The sequence below is a fragment of the Mirounga angustirostris genome, unplaced genomic scaffold (assembly GCF_029215605.1).
Source record: "Mirounga angustirostris isolate CCGP_5_RB_7025 unplaced genomic scaffold, mMirAng1.0.hap1 SCAF_11, whole genome shotgun sequence".
NCBI lineage: Eukaryota > Metazoa > Chordata > Mammalia > Carnivora > Phocidae > Mirounga > Mirounga angustirostris.
In genome coordinates this window covers 45,589,024-45,606,213 of record NW_026991719.1, presented here as the reverse complement: position 1 = coordinate 45,606,213, position 17,190 = coordinate 45,589,024, and the positions used below count along the sequence as shown (strand labels likewise).

At 36.1% G+C, this 17,190-nt stretch overlaps 1 protein-coding gene across 1 annotated transcript in view; it reads left to right on the top strand.

Annotated features, from left to right (window-relative positions):
* The window catches only part of WNK3 (WNK lysine deficient protein kinase 3), a 157,128-nt gene that overhangs the window by 79,062 nt on the left and 60,876 nt on the right, over nt 1-17,190 (top strand). The window contains exon 10 of the mRNA XM_064574104.1: nt 13,244-13,305. Within this exon, the coding sequence (XP_064430174.1) occupies nt 13,244-13,305 (62 nt within the window). The remainder of the gene's footprint in view (nt 1-13,243; nt 13,306-17,190) is intronic.

Genomic DNA, 17,190 nt, shown 5'->3' with positions numbered 1-17,190 from the left:
TGGTAAAATGAATGGTAGTAAGACTGTCAGGCAGCATTAAGTACCTACTTCAAGTTAATTGTTCTTTTTTTTTTATCTTTTAGGATTTTATTCAGTTTTGAGTGACATAAAATTCTCACAGCATGACCCACAAATTAGCAAGGTGCTTTTTTCTCTCTTGGAAGAGTCCAGAAACAGGCAGTACAGGGATAGTGTAGCCACTTAACAATGCAAAAGGGGAACAAAGTTACTCATTTGTTTATATTGCTTTTGAACTATGTGCTCACTACAGAAATTACGCTTTTCACAATGTGGAGAAAAGGGAGTCAGAGGATTGGAGAAAGTCTGTTATCATGGTATCCTGAAACAGCAGTGAAAATAGGCAGGTTTGAAATTGTTCTAAAGACTTTGTTGAGTTTGGTGCTTCTCTTTTTCTAAGCTTTGGTGTTTCTCAGGGTTTTGGTGATTTCCTGGTTTTCTGGTCCAGCTCCTGCTTGAGTTTTTGGGCAAACTTCATTGCTGCTTACTTCTTAGCACAACAGGGGTTTGGGTGTGGATAGGCTTTTCCAGTTGTTCCCCCTTTACCTTCCCATTTAATCTCTCAGATGAATTCCCCAAGGCCACTTCATGTTTCCAGTATCCACTGTGAGTAGGTTTGGTGCTTCCCAAATCAGTCCTAACTTTGTAATAGTTTTTTCCATATGTGTTTGAAGCTTTGGTTTCCATAGATTTTGTTTCCCTGTGGATGTGATCTATTGTTTTCTGTCCCTTTGGAGATTCCCCACCATTTATGATCTGTGGATGGCACTCTTTTTTAGTTTTTCTGGGATGTTATGACTTTATTCTAGTTTAGAGTAGTAGAGTGAATATATATGTTCACTGTTACTGTATTGATTCAGTCTCTTAGATTTTTTTTTGCATGAATGTGGATTAAAATAAGGAAAGGTAATTTAGTGTTTTGCTGTTGCAGACATTTAGCACTGACAGGGTATCTTTCAGGTTTTTGTTGATATTGTTGTTAGAAGCAGTAACAGGATTGGCCAGATTTCAGACTTTGAATGCATCAGGAGTCAATAAAATGTTTTTATCTATTGTTTTCACAGATAAATCTATATATTAGCATATCTGAAATATATATTTGTAAGATTACTCTGGAAATTGTTATTCTTACTAGCATTTCCTTTTTTTATAAAGATTTTATTTATTTGACAGAGAGACACACAGCGAGAGAGGGAACACAAGCAGGGGGAGTGGGAGAGGGAGAAGCAGGCTTCCCGCTGAGCAGGGAGCCCGATGCGGGGCTTGATCCCAGGACCCTGGGATCATGACCTGAGCCGAAGGCAGACGCTTAACAACTGAGCCACCCAGGCGCCCCTCTTACTAGCATTTCCTATTTCATTACTGTCTCATAGCTGATCTCAGTGGAATCATAATTTTCAGCTCCAGTTTCATAATCAGGAAAGTAATGTCTTTACAGTTCAGTCTTGGTGATTTTAATTATAACCATAGTATGTTTAAGACCCATAAAGATAGTTACTGAAGACACCAATGCCTTTGAGATGTTTACTTTGTCTCTGGTTACATTTGTTTGTCTAATGCTTTCAAGACAGTGCAGAAACTATATGAAGAATGGACTCTCTTGATGTGTATAATGCTGTTGTTAATTGACAAAAGATTCCCTATGCTCAGTTTGTTCAGAAACATCCATGGGTCTACTGTGTGTGTATGAATATGATTAAAACAATAAGTTTATTCTGGTAAAGACAATTTTAATATATTGAGACCAGTTTCCAAGGCATTCTAAAGGAATAAATCTTAGGGAGCTGACATTGAGGACTTTACTATGTATCAAGCAGCGTCATCTCATTTATTCTTCATTGTAACTTCCTCTATAAAGTAGTTAATTCCATTAAATGAAAATGTGTAAAAATTGAGAATTAAAGTTAGTCTGATTTCTCAAGAGAGAGAGATTCTGGATTGAGGCTATTAGACCATTTATGTAAAAATGCTATTTAGCACAATATTGTGTTTATTGTGAAATTACTTTAATTGGAGGGAAATTAGTCTAAACAGTTGGTGTGCTAACTGAACATTGTCAAAAAATGTTCTCAGAAGGCACATATTGCTTAGTATGTCTTCATAATGTAGAAACTGGTAATGATAAGGACATTAGTCATTTGGATTGATTTACAGGGACAGTATTTAGCCTTCTCCCTTTTGCAATATAAATTAGTTGGAATACTGAGGATGTTGAAAGGGTGGGAACCGTTTCAGGTTGCTCTCATTTTCCAGGAAGGAGCCAACCTCTGAAATAGCAGCACAGTTGAAATCTTCAATTTGGGAGGATGGTGGAATGAGCTAAAAGACTGATTATCAGTAGATTGCTAATATAAGTTATGTAAGGCAAACTATTGTTTTGTGGGGATAGCTATTATGAAATATATTTATCATACTATACATGTTAACATTCTCAGTTTTTATCTGCATTCAGTTTTGAAACATAGTTTTAACAATTTGGACTTAATACACACACACACACACACACATTTACTGTATCTTCTTTATCCGTTCATCAGTCAATAGACACTTGGGCTGTTTCCGTAATTTGGCTATTGTAAATAGTGTTGTTATAAACATAAGGGTGTATGTACCCCTTTGAATTAGTGTTTTTGTATTTTTTGGGTAAATACCTAGTAGTGTGATTACTGGATCCTAGGGTAGTTCTAGTTTTGACTTTTTGAGGAACCTCCACACTATTTTCCACAGTGGCTACACCAGTTTGCATTCCCACCAACATGCATTCCTTTTTTTCTACCTCCTCATCAACACTTGTTTCTCGTGTTTTTGATTTTAGCCATTCTGACAGATGTGAGGTGATATGTCATTATAGTTTTGATTTGCATTTCCCTGATGATGAGTGATGTTGAGCATCTTTTTTTTTTTTTTAAGACTTTATTTATTTGACAGAGAGAAATGGAACACAAGCAGGGGGAGTGGGAGAGGGAGAAGCAGGCTTCCTGCAAAGCGGGGAGCCCGATGCGGGGCTTGATCCCAGGACCCCAGGATCATGACCTGAGCTGAAGGCAGACGCTTAACGACTGAGCCACCCAGGCGCCCCGATGTTGAGCATCTTTACATGTGCCTGTTGGCAATCTGGATGTCTTCTTTGGAAAAATGTCTGTTCATGTCTTCTGTTCATTTTTTAATTGGATTATTTGTTTTTTTTGGGTGTTGAGTTTTATGAGTTCTTTATATATTTTGGATACTGACCCTTTATTGGATATGTCATTTGCAAATATCTTCTCCCATTCAGTAGGTTGCCTTTTAGTTGTGTTGATTGTTTCCTTCATTGTGTAGAAGCTTTTTATTTTGATGAAATCATGATAGTTTGGTTTTGCTTCCCTTGCCTCATGAGACGTATCTAGAAAAGTGTTGCTATAGCCAATGTCAAAGACATTATGGCCTATGCTCTCTTTCTAGGATTTTTATGGTTTCAGGTCTCACATATAGGTCTTTAATCTATTTTTGAATTTATATTTGTGTATGGTGAAACAAAGTGGTCCAGTTTCATTCTTTTACATGTAGTTGATTAGTTTTCCCAACACCATTTGTTAAAGAGACGTTCTTTTTCCCCATTGGATATTCTTTCCTGTTTTATTGACGATTAATTGACCGTATAGTTGTGGGTTCATTTCTGGGTTTTCTGTTCTATTCTGTTGACTTATATGTCTACTTTTTGTGCCAGTACCATACTGTTTTGGTTACTACAGCTTTGTAATATAACTTGAAGTCTGAAATTGTGATGCCTCCAGCTTTGCTTTTCTTTTTCAAAATTGCTTTGGCAATTCAGGGCCTTTTGTGGTTCCATATAAATTTTGGGATTTCTTTTTTTGTTCTAATCTGTGAAAAATGCTGGTGGTATTTTGATAGGGATTGCATTAAATGTGTAGATTGCTTTGGGTAGTATAGACATTTTAACAGTATTTGTTCTTCCAGTCCATGAGCATAGGATGTCTTTCCATTTCTTTGTGTCCTCTTCATTTTCTTTCATCAATGTTTTATAGTTTTCAGAGTACAAATCTTTATGCCTTTGGTTAGCTTTATTCCTAGGTATCTTATTTTTGGAGCAATTGTAAATGGGATTGTGTTCTTGATTTCTCTTTCTGCTGCTTCATAGTGATAGAAATGCAGCAGATCTCTTGCACATTGATTTTGTATTCTTTGACTTTATTGAATTCATTTATCAGTTCTAGTAGTTTTTGGTGGTCTTTAGGGTTTTCTATATATAGTAATATGTCATTTGCCAATAGTGAAAGTTTTATTTCTGAAAATAACTTTTAAAAAAAACTTTTCTTTTTATACTTTTTAGAAATTACAGAAAAATATAAAGTTTTAAAATTACTGGTTATCTCACCTCTCAGAAATGAAACCTTTGAAGTTTTCCAGAAATTTTTCTATACATACACATATACAAGACATTTTTTAGTATTTATTTTATCAGAATTGGGTCATACAGGCTTTTAAAAAGATTTCTTCTTTTTACCGAAGTATATAAGGCATATATGCATTAAAGTACCCTAATCTTAAATATACAGTTTAATGAGTTTTTACATATATATTCCTCCATTAAATGCAAATGAAGACAGAGAACGTTTTTATCCCCCTGGAAGGTTCACTGAGATCTGCCCACGTTGTTGCACGTATAGGTAGTTTGTTTTATTTTTTTTTGCTGTGAGTTGTTCTATTCTAGAATATGCCACAGTTCAGTTATCAGTTCTCCTGTTGATGTACATTAAGATTGGTTCTGTTTTTTTACTCTTATGAATAAAGCTGCTGTTAATGTTCCTGTATGTTTTATTGATGGACACATGCACTCATTTCTCTTGTGTGTATATGTGTAGAAGTAGGATTGCTGGGTCACAGGAAAAAGGTGTATTTAACTATACTAAGTAATGTTACACAGTTTTCCAAGTAGTTGTGTCAAAATACATTCCTACCAGCAATGTTTGGGTGTTCTAGTTATTTTACATCCTTATCAACATTTAGCATTACCTGTATTTTAAATTTTAGCCATTCTGGTCGATGCAATGTGGTATATATTGTGGTTTTAAGTTACATTTCTCTGATAAGTAACAATGTTGTGCATCTTTTCAGGTAATTCTTAGAGACTCAAGTATTTTCTTTTGTGAAGTGCCCTGTCAAGGTTTTTTGGGGGTGGTGGTTTGCCTTTTTCTTTAGTCTGCTTTAATCTCAAACATTTCTTCAGCCTTTCTTTGTTTTTCTTGACAGTTTTGAAAAGCACAGGCCAGTTTTTTGTAGATTATCCCTCAGTTTGTATTTGTTTGAAGTTTTCTCATGATTTGATTCAAATCATGGATTTTTGGCAGGAACACCATGTAAGTGACATACTGTTCTGCTCAGGGCATCATATTAAGGAGGCATGCCAGTTTGTCCCAATATTGATGATACTAACTTTTATTACTTGGTTCAAGTAGGGCCTGCCAGGCTTCTGTACTATAAGTTGCCATTTTTCCCTTTATAATTTATGAGTTATTTGCAGGGAACTGTTTGACACTATGTAAATATCCCTTTCATCATCAAAACTTTCACCTACTAGTGTAAGTATCTATTGATGATATTCTAATTTCATCATGCCTCTTTATATTTATCAGTTGGCTCTTCTCCTTTATTTATTTATTTATTTATTTATTTATTTATTTATTTATTTATTTATTTAGAGTGTGTACTTATAGGGCCTTATATTATTTAATAGGTTGTGATATAATATTATCATTATTTATTTGATGGTTAAAGTACCCCAGATTTGGCTAATAGGCACAATACTCAATGGCCTGAAAGCCCTCTAGGATCTGGGCTCACCTGCCTAACTCTCTGATTTCATGTAGATTTTCTTTGACTTCTGTTGTCCTTTTGCATGATGATTAAATCCTTCCACAGGTCTACAGTTTAAGGACAAGGAGATGTACACTGTGTATTAGTAGGCATTGATCTGTTATAGATCTATACTAAGGTGTGGTTTACTTTTACCCCCATAATGTGTTCTCCAAAGCTTGTAAAAATCAAATATATTAAGACTGCCATCTTGGGTGCCTGGGTGGCTCAGTTGGTTAAGCGACTGCCTTCAGCTCAGGTCATGATCCTGGAGTCCCGGGATCGAGTCCCGCATCGGGCTCCCTGCTCGGCAGGGAGTCTGCTTCTCCCTCTGACCCTCCTCCCTCTCATGCTCTCTGTCTCTCATTCTCTCTGTCTCAAATAAATAAAAATAAAAATCTTTAAAAAAAAAAAAAAAAAAGACTGCCATCTTAAACATGTATGGCTACCAGAATTTTTCCTTTCTGCATCCTTGCCGATTAGGCTTTACTTGTAGGGACTCTACCTCCCAGAATGCCAAATGGCTCAGTTAGTCCTCTTGTTTTTATCTCCAATATGCATTCTCACTCCTTCCATTAAAAAAACAAAACAAAACAAAACAGGGTTAGTCGCTCTCTCCAAATAGCTGTGGAAACCTTGGAGGGCTCAGATTCCTGGGTGGCTCAGTCAGTTAAGCGTCTGCCTTCAGTTAAGTGTCTGCCTTTGGCTCAGGTCATGATCCCAAAGTCCTGGGATCGAGTCCCACCCACATTGAGCTCCTTGCTCAGCGGGGAGCCTGCTTCTCCCTCTGCCTCCCGCTCCCCCTGCTTGCTCAGTCTCTCTCTCTCTCTCTGACAAATAAATAAATAAAATCTTAAAACAAAAAAAAGAAGGAATACTTGGAGGGCTGCAAGAAGAGCAGTGTCTGATCAATTTGATGATTGGTACAGACCTTTGATAACTCAACTGGGGACAGATAATAGGGAGAAAGTATGAGATATAAGTTGACGTTCAGTTAGTTCCCTTTCATAAGGTACTCCCTAGGGAGGCTCTGGAGTAAAGCCCAGGTAATTTCTTTTATCTACTTCTACCTGCCTTATAATTAATGAATCTTCCTCTGAGTTTCCGTCACTCGTGTCTGTCAGTTTTTGTGCGCTGATGTGTTTTCATCTTTTTTCCTTGCCTGTTTAGTAGCTTGGGTGTTATTATGTGAGTTTATCCATGGAACTGTGTTGTGGATCAGTTATTTCTTAGGGGAAATTTCATTATTCAGAATCTTGGCCAGGAAGTGGGCTTAGATAGACAATGACTTTATAGATGAAGGGTTCTTTATAAAAATATAGTGAACATATACAGTGATAATTTTTTAAAATTAAATAAAAATTTCACTGTTAAATAGGTATATACATCGTACATATAGTCTTGAGCAGTTTGTATCTTTAGTTAGACCTGAGTTTGAACAATGTCTCTTTGAATTATTTAGTCTATGATTTGAGGAAAGTTATTTATTTTAGTTCTGGTTCTTATCATTTGTGAAATGACATTTTAAAATGCCTGTCTTGCATTTGCAACTTACTCTGAAATGTAAAAAGTAAGATGGATTGATGGATATACATGTGATATGCAATTATAGTAAAGTGCTGTAGACTGTGAGTGGTGGTTATACAGGTTTTCACTGAACAAATATTCAACTTTTCTGTATGTTGGAAATTTTCGTGTCGGAAAAAATGCCTATCTTGCAGGCTCATTAGGATTAGATGAGATATATGTAAGAAGTGCCTGGCATGTAATAAGTGCTTAATAAATAGTGGTTGTTAAAAAAAAAAAGCACGTCATAGGAGAGACATGGTTTGTAGTGTTGAGAATACAATAAGGCAGTTTATGGGATGTTCAAAGGTTTCTTTTCTTGTTTTTTTGTTTCCTTTTTCTTTCTTCCCTCCTCTTCTCCTTCTCTTGAGATTATAAACTGCATCCAGGGCTGATAATCACTGGTGGGAGGAGGGCAAGTAATGATGAAGTAAGTAAAGGAGAAAGAGGGTTAGGAACCAACAAAAACTAACAGAAAAGCCTCTGTGGTGTGCACAAGGGGTCTTTGGTCCTCAGTACTCTTTGGAGTCATTTGTCTATTCATTAATTTCCATTTACTGACTCAATTTTTGCTTCCATCACTTATAGCTTCCGCTTGCTCATTTGTAAAATGAAGATAACAATACCTACTGCTCAGAGTTGTCATAAGGGTGGAATTTAGTAAAATAATGTATATGAAGTACTTAGCACTTAATAAATGCTTAATAGTGATTGGTTTGTTGCTATAATAAAAATAAAAATAATATGAGAATATTATAATAGTGAAAGACTATTATTGAGCATCTATTCCTATTTCAGGTGTTGGTTAGGCGCTGGGAATACTGTGATAAATTTTACAGATATAGTCTCTTCCCTCGAATAGCTCACAGCATCATGGGTGAGAAAGATCTAGAAACAAATATAAGAGAGTGTTTTAAATATCAAAATGGTAGATTAGGGGATGGTATGGCCCATGGAATCCAAGCCTAGTTTTGCTTCTCATTTTGGCCTTGTCCTCATTCTGCATGTGTCGAGAGCTACTTCAGTATTTTTGAACTTTGCTAGCAAGTTATCAAGGTCTCAGACATCCAGATTATCAGGATCTCATTAGGAAAGGGGACTGGTGCCTGTCTTTCATTTGTATTTTAAGGTGGGGGTAGTTGAGAAACGAGCACAAAGTATCATTTCCTGCCTTTCCTTTCCCCCTCCAACCTAGTCAACCCATACTGAGGGTTTTTTTTCTTGGACAAATTAGATTAGCTTCTAATTGTGGGTTAGATAATTAGCTTTTAAACATAATCACAGTTTAAACACGAAAGCAAATATTTTGGCAATGAGATTTCTTTTTTTCATACACACAAGATTCAACAAAATGTATCCAGCTTAACAAATGGTTGTATTAAAGAAATTTTAAAAGAATTATATTGAGGGGCGCCTGGGTGGCTCAGCTGGTTAAGCAACTGCCTTCGGCTCAGGTCATGATCCTGGAGTCCCGGGATCGAGTCCCACATCGGGCTCCCTGCTCGGCAGGGAGTCTGCTTCTCCCTCTGGCCCTCCCCCCTCTCATGTGCTCTCTGTCTCTCTCATTCTCTCTGTCTCAAATAAATAAATAAAATCTTTAAAAAAAAAAAAAAGAATTATATTGAGTCCCAGCAAGATGGAACAGTGACATGGTGTCCTGATGCATAAATATGGAAGCAAAGCCTATGGATTAAGTAAGGAGAAACAAGACAGAGTTACTATGGCAATAATCTGGAATGATATTTTATAACCACTTGTAATTATTAACAGGATCATTAATGCTACTTTGTGTCCTTAGAATCATGGCTAATAGTTGGTTCATCTGTCTTTTTTATATGATAGCTTCTAATCAAGTTCTCTCATAATATTTTGAGGAGTTTCAAAACTAATGTTTTCAAATAAATGCTGGGCTATTTCTGTAGATGTCTTTCAAATTTAATGAACTCCCTTTTTACTTTTGTCTAAAATCACTATAATGTTATGTATTGAAATAATGGGGACCAGCCCTGTGATTACCAGATTTGAGGGTTGATAAATCTGTACAAAGTTGAATTTATTTTTTTCTTAATTACTAAAGCAAGATGAATATAGATAAGTTTATTTAACACCTTGTTGTATATTCTTCCATTTTAGATGCTTATACATACATGTAATTTTAATGTAACCATAGTATACATATTCTTTTATAATCTTTTTTTCACTTTTAGTGTTATCTTATATGTTTTAACACATTTTTAAGGGGCTACATAATATCCTTTACTATGGATATACCATTATTTATATAATGGAACAAGTAAAGGAACAAGTGTCTAATTTTTTTGCACTTTGTGATTATAGTCTATGTTGTGAGGAACATTCTTATAGCTAAATCTTTGTATATACTCTTAATTATTTCCTTTGTATACACTCTTAATTATATCCTTGGGTAAATTTCTAGAAATGTCATTGCTAGATGTTTTTAAGACTTGTATTGATTGTCAAGTTACCCTTCAGAAAGGTGTAACCAGTTTCCAATCCCACCAGTGGTTTATGAAAATACCTGTTTTCCTATACACTTAGTATTTGATATCCTTTCAGAGTTTTAAATTAGAAAATGTATGTAATAACATTGTAAAAAGTAAGAAAATGGGGAAAATCACCTAGAATGCTATTTCCTTAACATGGCAGTGATTATAATATTTGTTATAGTATTCCAGGCTTTTAACACATGTGTAAGTGGTTGTACTTATATGTACAGTTTTGTTTTCTACTTTTTTCATTCATTGGTAAGTAGTTTTCCCTGCCTTTACTTGGCCTTCACAATTCCAGTATTCAATGGCCAGATGATAGTGCAATAAATATTCATATTTACTTAACTCATCCCCTATTCCTGAACAACTAACTTGCTGCCAGTTTTTATTATGTATAATACCACAATCAAAACACAGAGATATCTACCATTTATTGACTATTTCTATGAAAGAAACTTTATATTATGTATTTTTTTTTCTCCCTTTGTATTATTTCCTTAGGTTTTATATCCAGGAATGGTAATATTGGATCACGAACATTTTTATGGCACAACCTTTCTTCTTATGTCACTGTTTTCTTTCTTATTTCTTTCTATCTTAAAACATTTATTAGAAGCCTACAGTGTGCCAGACACTGTGGTAAGAGGCACTGAGAATACAAAGATAAATCAGACAGAGTCCTTGGAGACTTTAAACATATATGATAAAGAGGGACATGATAAAAGGCATTCCCAGATGATGATGCATCGATTTCTTAGTTGGTTGGTCATTCTTTCCATCCTTCCTCCATCCATTCATCCATCCATCTATCCATCTATCCATTTATGCCCACATGATTTTCCCTCTGGAGCATGGGAGGACTAGTTGTAGACATGCCCGTTTACTCCTAAATATTTCAGTATAAGAATAAGGATTTTTTTAACCACAATACAATGACAAAATTCAAGGAATTTAATATGAATATCATACTACTGTTTAATCTGTTGTCCACATTAAAATTTAATCAATTGCCCAAATAATGTCCTTTATGGCAATTTTCCTTCTTAGATCCAGGATCTAATTGAAGATCATGCATTGCCTTTAGTTATGTTGTCTCTTTTGTCCTTTAATCAGCCTTCTTTGTCTTTCATAACATTGATATTTTTTGAAGAATAAAGGTTGGTTATTTTGTTGTTTTTTTAAAGATTTTATTTATTAGAGAGAGAGAAAAAATGAGTGGGAGGAGGGGCAGAGGGAGAAGCAGACTCCCCGTTGAGCAGGGAGCCAGATACAGGGCTCTATCCCAGGACCCTGGGATCATGACCTGAGCTGAAGGCAGACACTTAACCAACTGAGCCACCCAGGTGCCCCAAGATTGGTTATTTTGTAGACTGTCCTTCAATTTGGGGCATCTGGTTAAGTGTCTGTCGGTTAAGTAACAGTCGGTTAAGTGTCTGACTCTTGATCTCAGCTCAGGTCTTGATCTCAAGGTTGTTAGTTCAAGCCCAGCATGGACCCTACTTAAAAAAAATAAAAGAAGAAAAGAAAAAAAGAATGTCCTTCAATTTGAGTTTGTTTGAAGTTTCCTTTTGCTCAGATTCAGATCATGCATTTTTGTCAGGAATACCATGTAAGTGATGAGGTGTTCTTTGCACATCATATCATATTAGGAGGCATGTGATGTCAGTTTGTCCTGCTATTGCTGAGGTTGAATTTAATTCTTTGGTTAAGGTGGAGGCTGCTATGTGTAGTTTTCTACCATAAAGTGACCTTTTTTTGCTTTTGTAATTAGTAAGTAATCTGTGGGTAGATATTTTGAAACTATGTAAATTTTACCCACTAGTTATATCATCCATTGATGATTTTCTGATTTCATCATTCCTTATATTTATTAGTTGGCTTTGTGCTATAAAAATTTTATTTATTTGTTTGTATCAGTATGAACTCATGTATTCTAATTTTATTGAATAGGTTATATTCTGTTACTATCATTATTTATCTTGATACCCAAATTGTCCCATATTTGGGCAGTAGGAACCCCTTCAAGCTGGCTCCTGTATATTTTTGATATGTTCCCATTATTCTTTGAGCAGTTCTTTTTGGCATAACAAGATGATCCAGCCTCATCTTGTACTTTCTCTGCCCCAATGTTGGAATCAGTCATTTCTCCAGGAAACCTTCATCCCTTATAGTTTAGAAAACAAGATAAGAGCTAAATAAAGTATATGTTTTTTTAAAGAGTACCCAAAGCAGTTTTGCTGATTTGTCTGGAACCTATTGTAATAGATGCTTCTTGTAGGAGTTCTGTCCTTAGAATGGACAAGACTGAGGAGGAGTTGAAATAGTCCAGGAAGATGAAGGAACATAAGTAGAGTCACAGTATATGGAAGAGCCCAGCTCATTGAGAGGAGCTACAGTTCAGCGTGGCTTCAAGTAGAGGACTCTGAGAATGAGGCAGGGACCAGTTCATTGAGGACTTTGCCATCCCAAGGAGCTTAATCTTAGAGATGAGGAACCATCATAGAGGTTTAAACTGGGTAGGGAAGAGATCAGTTTTGGTAGATCTGCATTTTTTTTTTAAAGATTTTATTTATTTATTTATTTGAGATAGAGAATGAGACAGAGAGAGAGAGCATGAGAGGGGGGAGGATCAGAGGGAGAAGCAGACCCCCTGCTGAGCAGGGAGCCCGATGCGGGACTTGATCCCGGGACTCCAGGATCATGACCTGAGCCGAAGGCAGTCGCTTAACCAACTGAGCCACCCAGGCGCCCGGTAGATTTGCATTTTAAGGACACTGTGCTGTCACCAGTGGCAATATGTAGGATGGATTAGATAAATGTTTAAAATTGTTTTCCAACATAGTTGGCATTTACTTTCTTAGAGGGCCAGTATTGCAGCTGCTGATATTAATGCCTCAAAGGGATAGTTGTCAGTAGTTTAGTGTAAAGAGAGCAAGAAAGAGCCAGAGCACACAAGTTAAAGCCTGAGTCATTTATTTATCTGTTTGTGAAATGGCGGCAACTCTCCCTTTTAGTACCGGTTTTACAATCAGACTGGAAGCTGAATGTCAGTGTTTTCCATTGAAAAATAACACAAAAGTAATGAAAAATATTGATGAATATGAATACTGCTACATTTTATTTTTCTTTATCTTTGGTAGTAACATCAAATATTCAATAATGTAGACATTCTACCTAGTTTGTGAGGTAACCAAAATATGAAATGTAACAGCCATGTTTTTTTGAAATAATAGCAGATTGCAGTTTTAGCTTGAAGTTTGTTGTTATAACAAGTTTTATTTCTGTGCTATTTACAGCCTGTATCCCAGGCAGTTGGAATTGAACAAGCAACTCTTCTAAAACCGGATTTAGTTAGAAGGTGAGTATCTTCAAATTCATACCATCAAAACAGAGTATTTTGAAGTATTTGCACTCAATCAGTGCTTAGTGAATCTTGATTAGAGAAGCTTCTGTGTTCTTGTATTTGTGTGTATGTTCAATAAAATAGTAGGTATTATTTTTACTTTTTTATGTTAATAATGATCATATGGAATGTTAAATTATTGACTGTTTTCTTTTTCTCATTATTATAATCCTAAATAAGCAACTGAACTCTACACATTAAGGAATTAGAAAAAGAACAAACTGAGCCCAAAGTTAGCAGAAGAAATAATGATTAGAGTAGAAAGAAATGAAATAGAGAACAGAAAAACAATAGAACAGATTAACCAAACTAAGAGTTGGTTCTTTGAACAGATAAACAAAATTGACAAACCGTTAGCTAGACTAAGCAAGGACAAAAGAGTAAGGACCCAAATCAACAAAATTATAAATGAAAAGGGAGAGATTACAACTGATAACACAGATATTCAAAGGATCCTAAGAGGCTATGATGAACAATGAAATGCCAACAAACTGTACAACCTAGAAATGGATAAATGCTTAGAAACATACAATTTACCAAGACTGAATCAGGAAGAAATAGAAAATCTGAATAGACCAATTACTATTAAAGACATTGAATCAGTAATCAAAACTTTCCCAGCAAATAAAAGCCCAGGACCAGATGGCTTTGCTGGTGATTTTTACCAAATACTTAAGGAATAATTAACATTAGTCCTTCTCAAACTCATAGTAGTGAAGAGGAGGGAACCTTCCCAAACTCATTTTACTAGGCTGGCATTATCCTGATACCAAAACCAGAAAAGGATACTACTAGAAAAGAAAATGACAGGCCTATTCCCTGATGAATATAGATGCAAAAAACCTCAATAATATTACTAGCAAACTGAATTCAAAAGCACATTAAAAGGATCATACATTATAATCAAGTAGGATTTATCCCAGGGATGCAAGAATGGTTCAATATATACAAATTAATCAATGATTTGATTGAAAGAAGTGAATCATATGATCATATTAGTAGAATGAAATAAAAGAATCATATGATCATCTCAGTAGATGCAGAAAATGCATTGACATAATTAAACATTCATGGTAAAAACTCTTAAGAAATTAGACATAGAAGGAACATATCTCAATATAATAAAGGCCACGTATGATAAACCCACATCTAACATCTTACTCAATGGTGAAAGGTTGAAAGCTTTTCCTCTAATATCAGGAACACTCTCACCACTCTTATTCAACATAATATTAAAAATCCTAGGTAGAGCAATCAGGCAAGAAAAGAGATAAAAGGTATTAATCCCATTTACAGTAGTATCCCAAACAACAAAATACTTAAAGAATAAATTTAAGTAAAGAAGGGAAAGATTTCTACTCTGAAAACTACAAGACATGGGTGAAAGAAATCAAAGAAAACACAAATAAATGAATAGGTATTCTGTGTTCATGGCTCAGAAGAATTAATGTTAAAATGTCAGTACTACTGAAAGCTATCTATAGATTCAGTGCAATCCCTATCAAGATTCTGGTGCCATTTATCACAGAGCAAAAGAAGCACTCCTAAAATGTATATGGAACCACAAAAGACCCAAATCCTGAGAAAGAACAAAGCAGGAGACATCACACTTCCTGATTTCAAGCTATACTATAAAGTTATAGTCATCAAAACAGTATCATACTGGCATAAAAACAGACAAATAGACCAGTGGAGCACAATCAAGAGCCCAGAAAAAAACCCAAGCATATACAAGTCAACTAATATTCCACAAGGGAGCCAAGAATACTCAATGGAGAAAAGACAGTCTTTTCAATAAATGGGGCTGGGGTAATTGGATATTCCCATGTAAAAGAATGAAACTGGATCCATATCTACACCACTCACAAAAGTTAACTTGAAATGGATTAAAGACTTAAATGTGAGACCTGAAACCATGAAACTCCTAGAAGAAAACACGGGAATAAAGCTCCTAGACATGGGTCTTGGTAATGATTTCTTGGATATGACACCGAAAACACAAGTAACAGAATAAAAAATAAACAGGTGGGACTACATCAAACTAAAAGACTTCTGCACAACAAAAGAAACCATTAGCAAAGTGAAAAGAAAACCTATGGAATGGGAAAAATATTTGCAAACTATATATCTGATAATGGGTTAATATCCAAAATATATAATGAACTCCTATAACTCAATAGCAAGAAAACAAATAACCCAATTAACAAATGGGCAAAAGACCCAAATAGACACTTCTCCAAACAGGATGTACAAAAGGTCAACAGGTATGTAAAAAGATGTTCAACATCACTAGTCATTAGGTTAATGCACATAAAATGACAATGATATCTTACTAGTCAGAATACGTCCCCAACTTGATTCTGCAGATGAGCAAAACCACTCGTTGGGATTACTATTTGGGTACTGCAGGTATGAATTTGGTCTGCCATGATCCGTGTGTTGGCCTGCTGCAAGCCTTTCCCTCCTTCCCTGTCATACTCATATTCCCAGTGGTTGAGCCCTGCAGATTCTCCTGCTATGCCTGTGGTGTGAAATCAAAATAGGGGCCCCCACAATGCTGAGCGAGGGCTGGTTGTCCCCCCAGGTTCTCTTTTCCCACTGGAGGTACTGGAGGCTCGGGTACTATGCTGGCGTGGGGTAGGGGCAATGTGGCCGATGTATAGCCACTTCTCTTATACTTTTTTTTTTTTTTTTAGAAGGTGGGGGGAGAGAGAGAGAGAGTGAGCATGAGCAGGAGGTAGGGTCAGAGGGAGAGGGAGAGAAAATCTTAAGCAGGCTCCATGCCCAGCACGGAGCCCGACTTGGGGCTTGATCTCACAATCCTGAGATCATGACCTGAGCTGAAATCAAGAGTCAGATGCTTAACCAACTGAGCCACCCAGGTGTCCCTTCTCTTACCCTTCTAATCCAGTCTGACTTGGTCTCTGTGGTGCAGAGGGGTGCTTCAGCCATACCCCCATGTTCTAGGAATCTTTCAGTGGTGTCTTGCTCTTGAATAGTTATTAGTTGTTCTTGTGTGCAAAGTCAGAAACAACCTATGTTGCCAATCTTGGTGATGTCACTTCCTGTGATTGTGCTTTATTTTTATAATTTCCATTAATTCTCTTTTAATATCCCTATTTTTCTATGAGATTTTCTGTTTTTGCATTTGCTTCAAGAATATTTGTAATTGCTCATTGAAGCATTTTGATGATGGCTGCTTTAAAATCCTTATCAGATAGGGACACCTGGGTAGCTAGTCGATTAATGGTCTGCCTTCGGCTCAGGTCATGATCCCAGGGTCCTGGGATCGAATCCTGCATCAGGCTCCTTGCTCAGCGGGAAGCCTGCTTCTCCCTCTGCCTGCCGCTCCCCCTGCTTGTGCTCTCTTTGTCTCTCTCTCTCTGACAAATAAATAAATAAATAAAATCTTTAGACAAAATAAAATCCTTATCAGATAAATCCATTATCTGATTTATCCTGGTATTGGCATCTCTTGATTGTCTTTTTGCATTCAAATTGTGATTTTCCTGGCTTTTGGTATGATAAGGAATTTTCATTTGTCTTCTGGACATTTTAGATATTATTTTGGGAGACTCTGGATCATATTTAAATACTCTATTTTAAGGGGGCACCTGGCTGGCTCAGTCAGTAGAACATGCGACTCTTGATCTCAGGGTCATGAGTTCAAGCCCTGTGTTGGGTGTAGAGCCTACTAAAAAAAATACTCTATTTTAGCAGGCAGTTACCCTATTTAGATGCATAGGTTCTGATCTACTTTTGTGGGCTGTGGTTCTAATGATAATTTAGTTTTCAGAGCCCTTGTAGTACTAGTTCTGTCTGGTTGGTTCACCTGACACC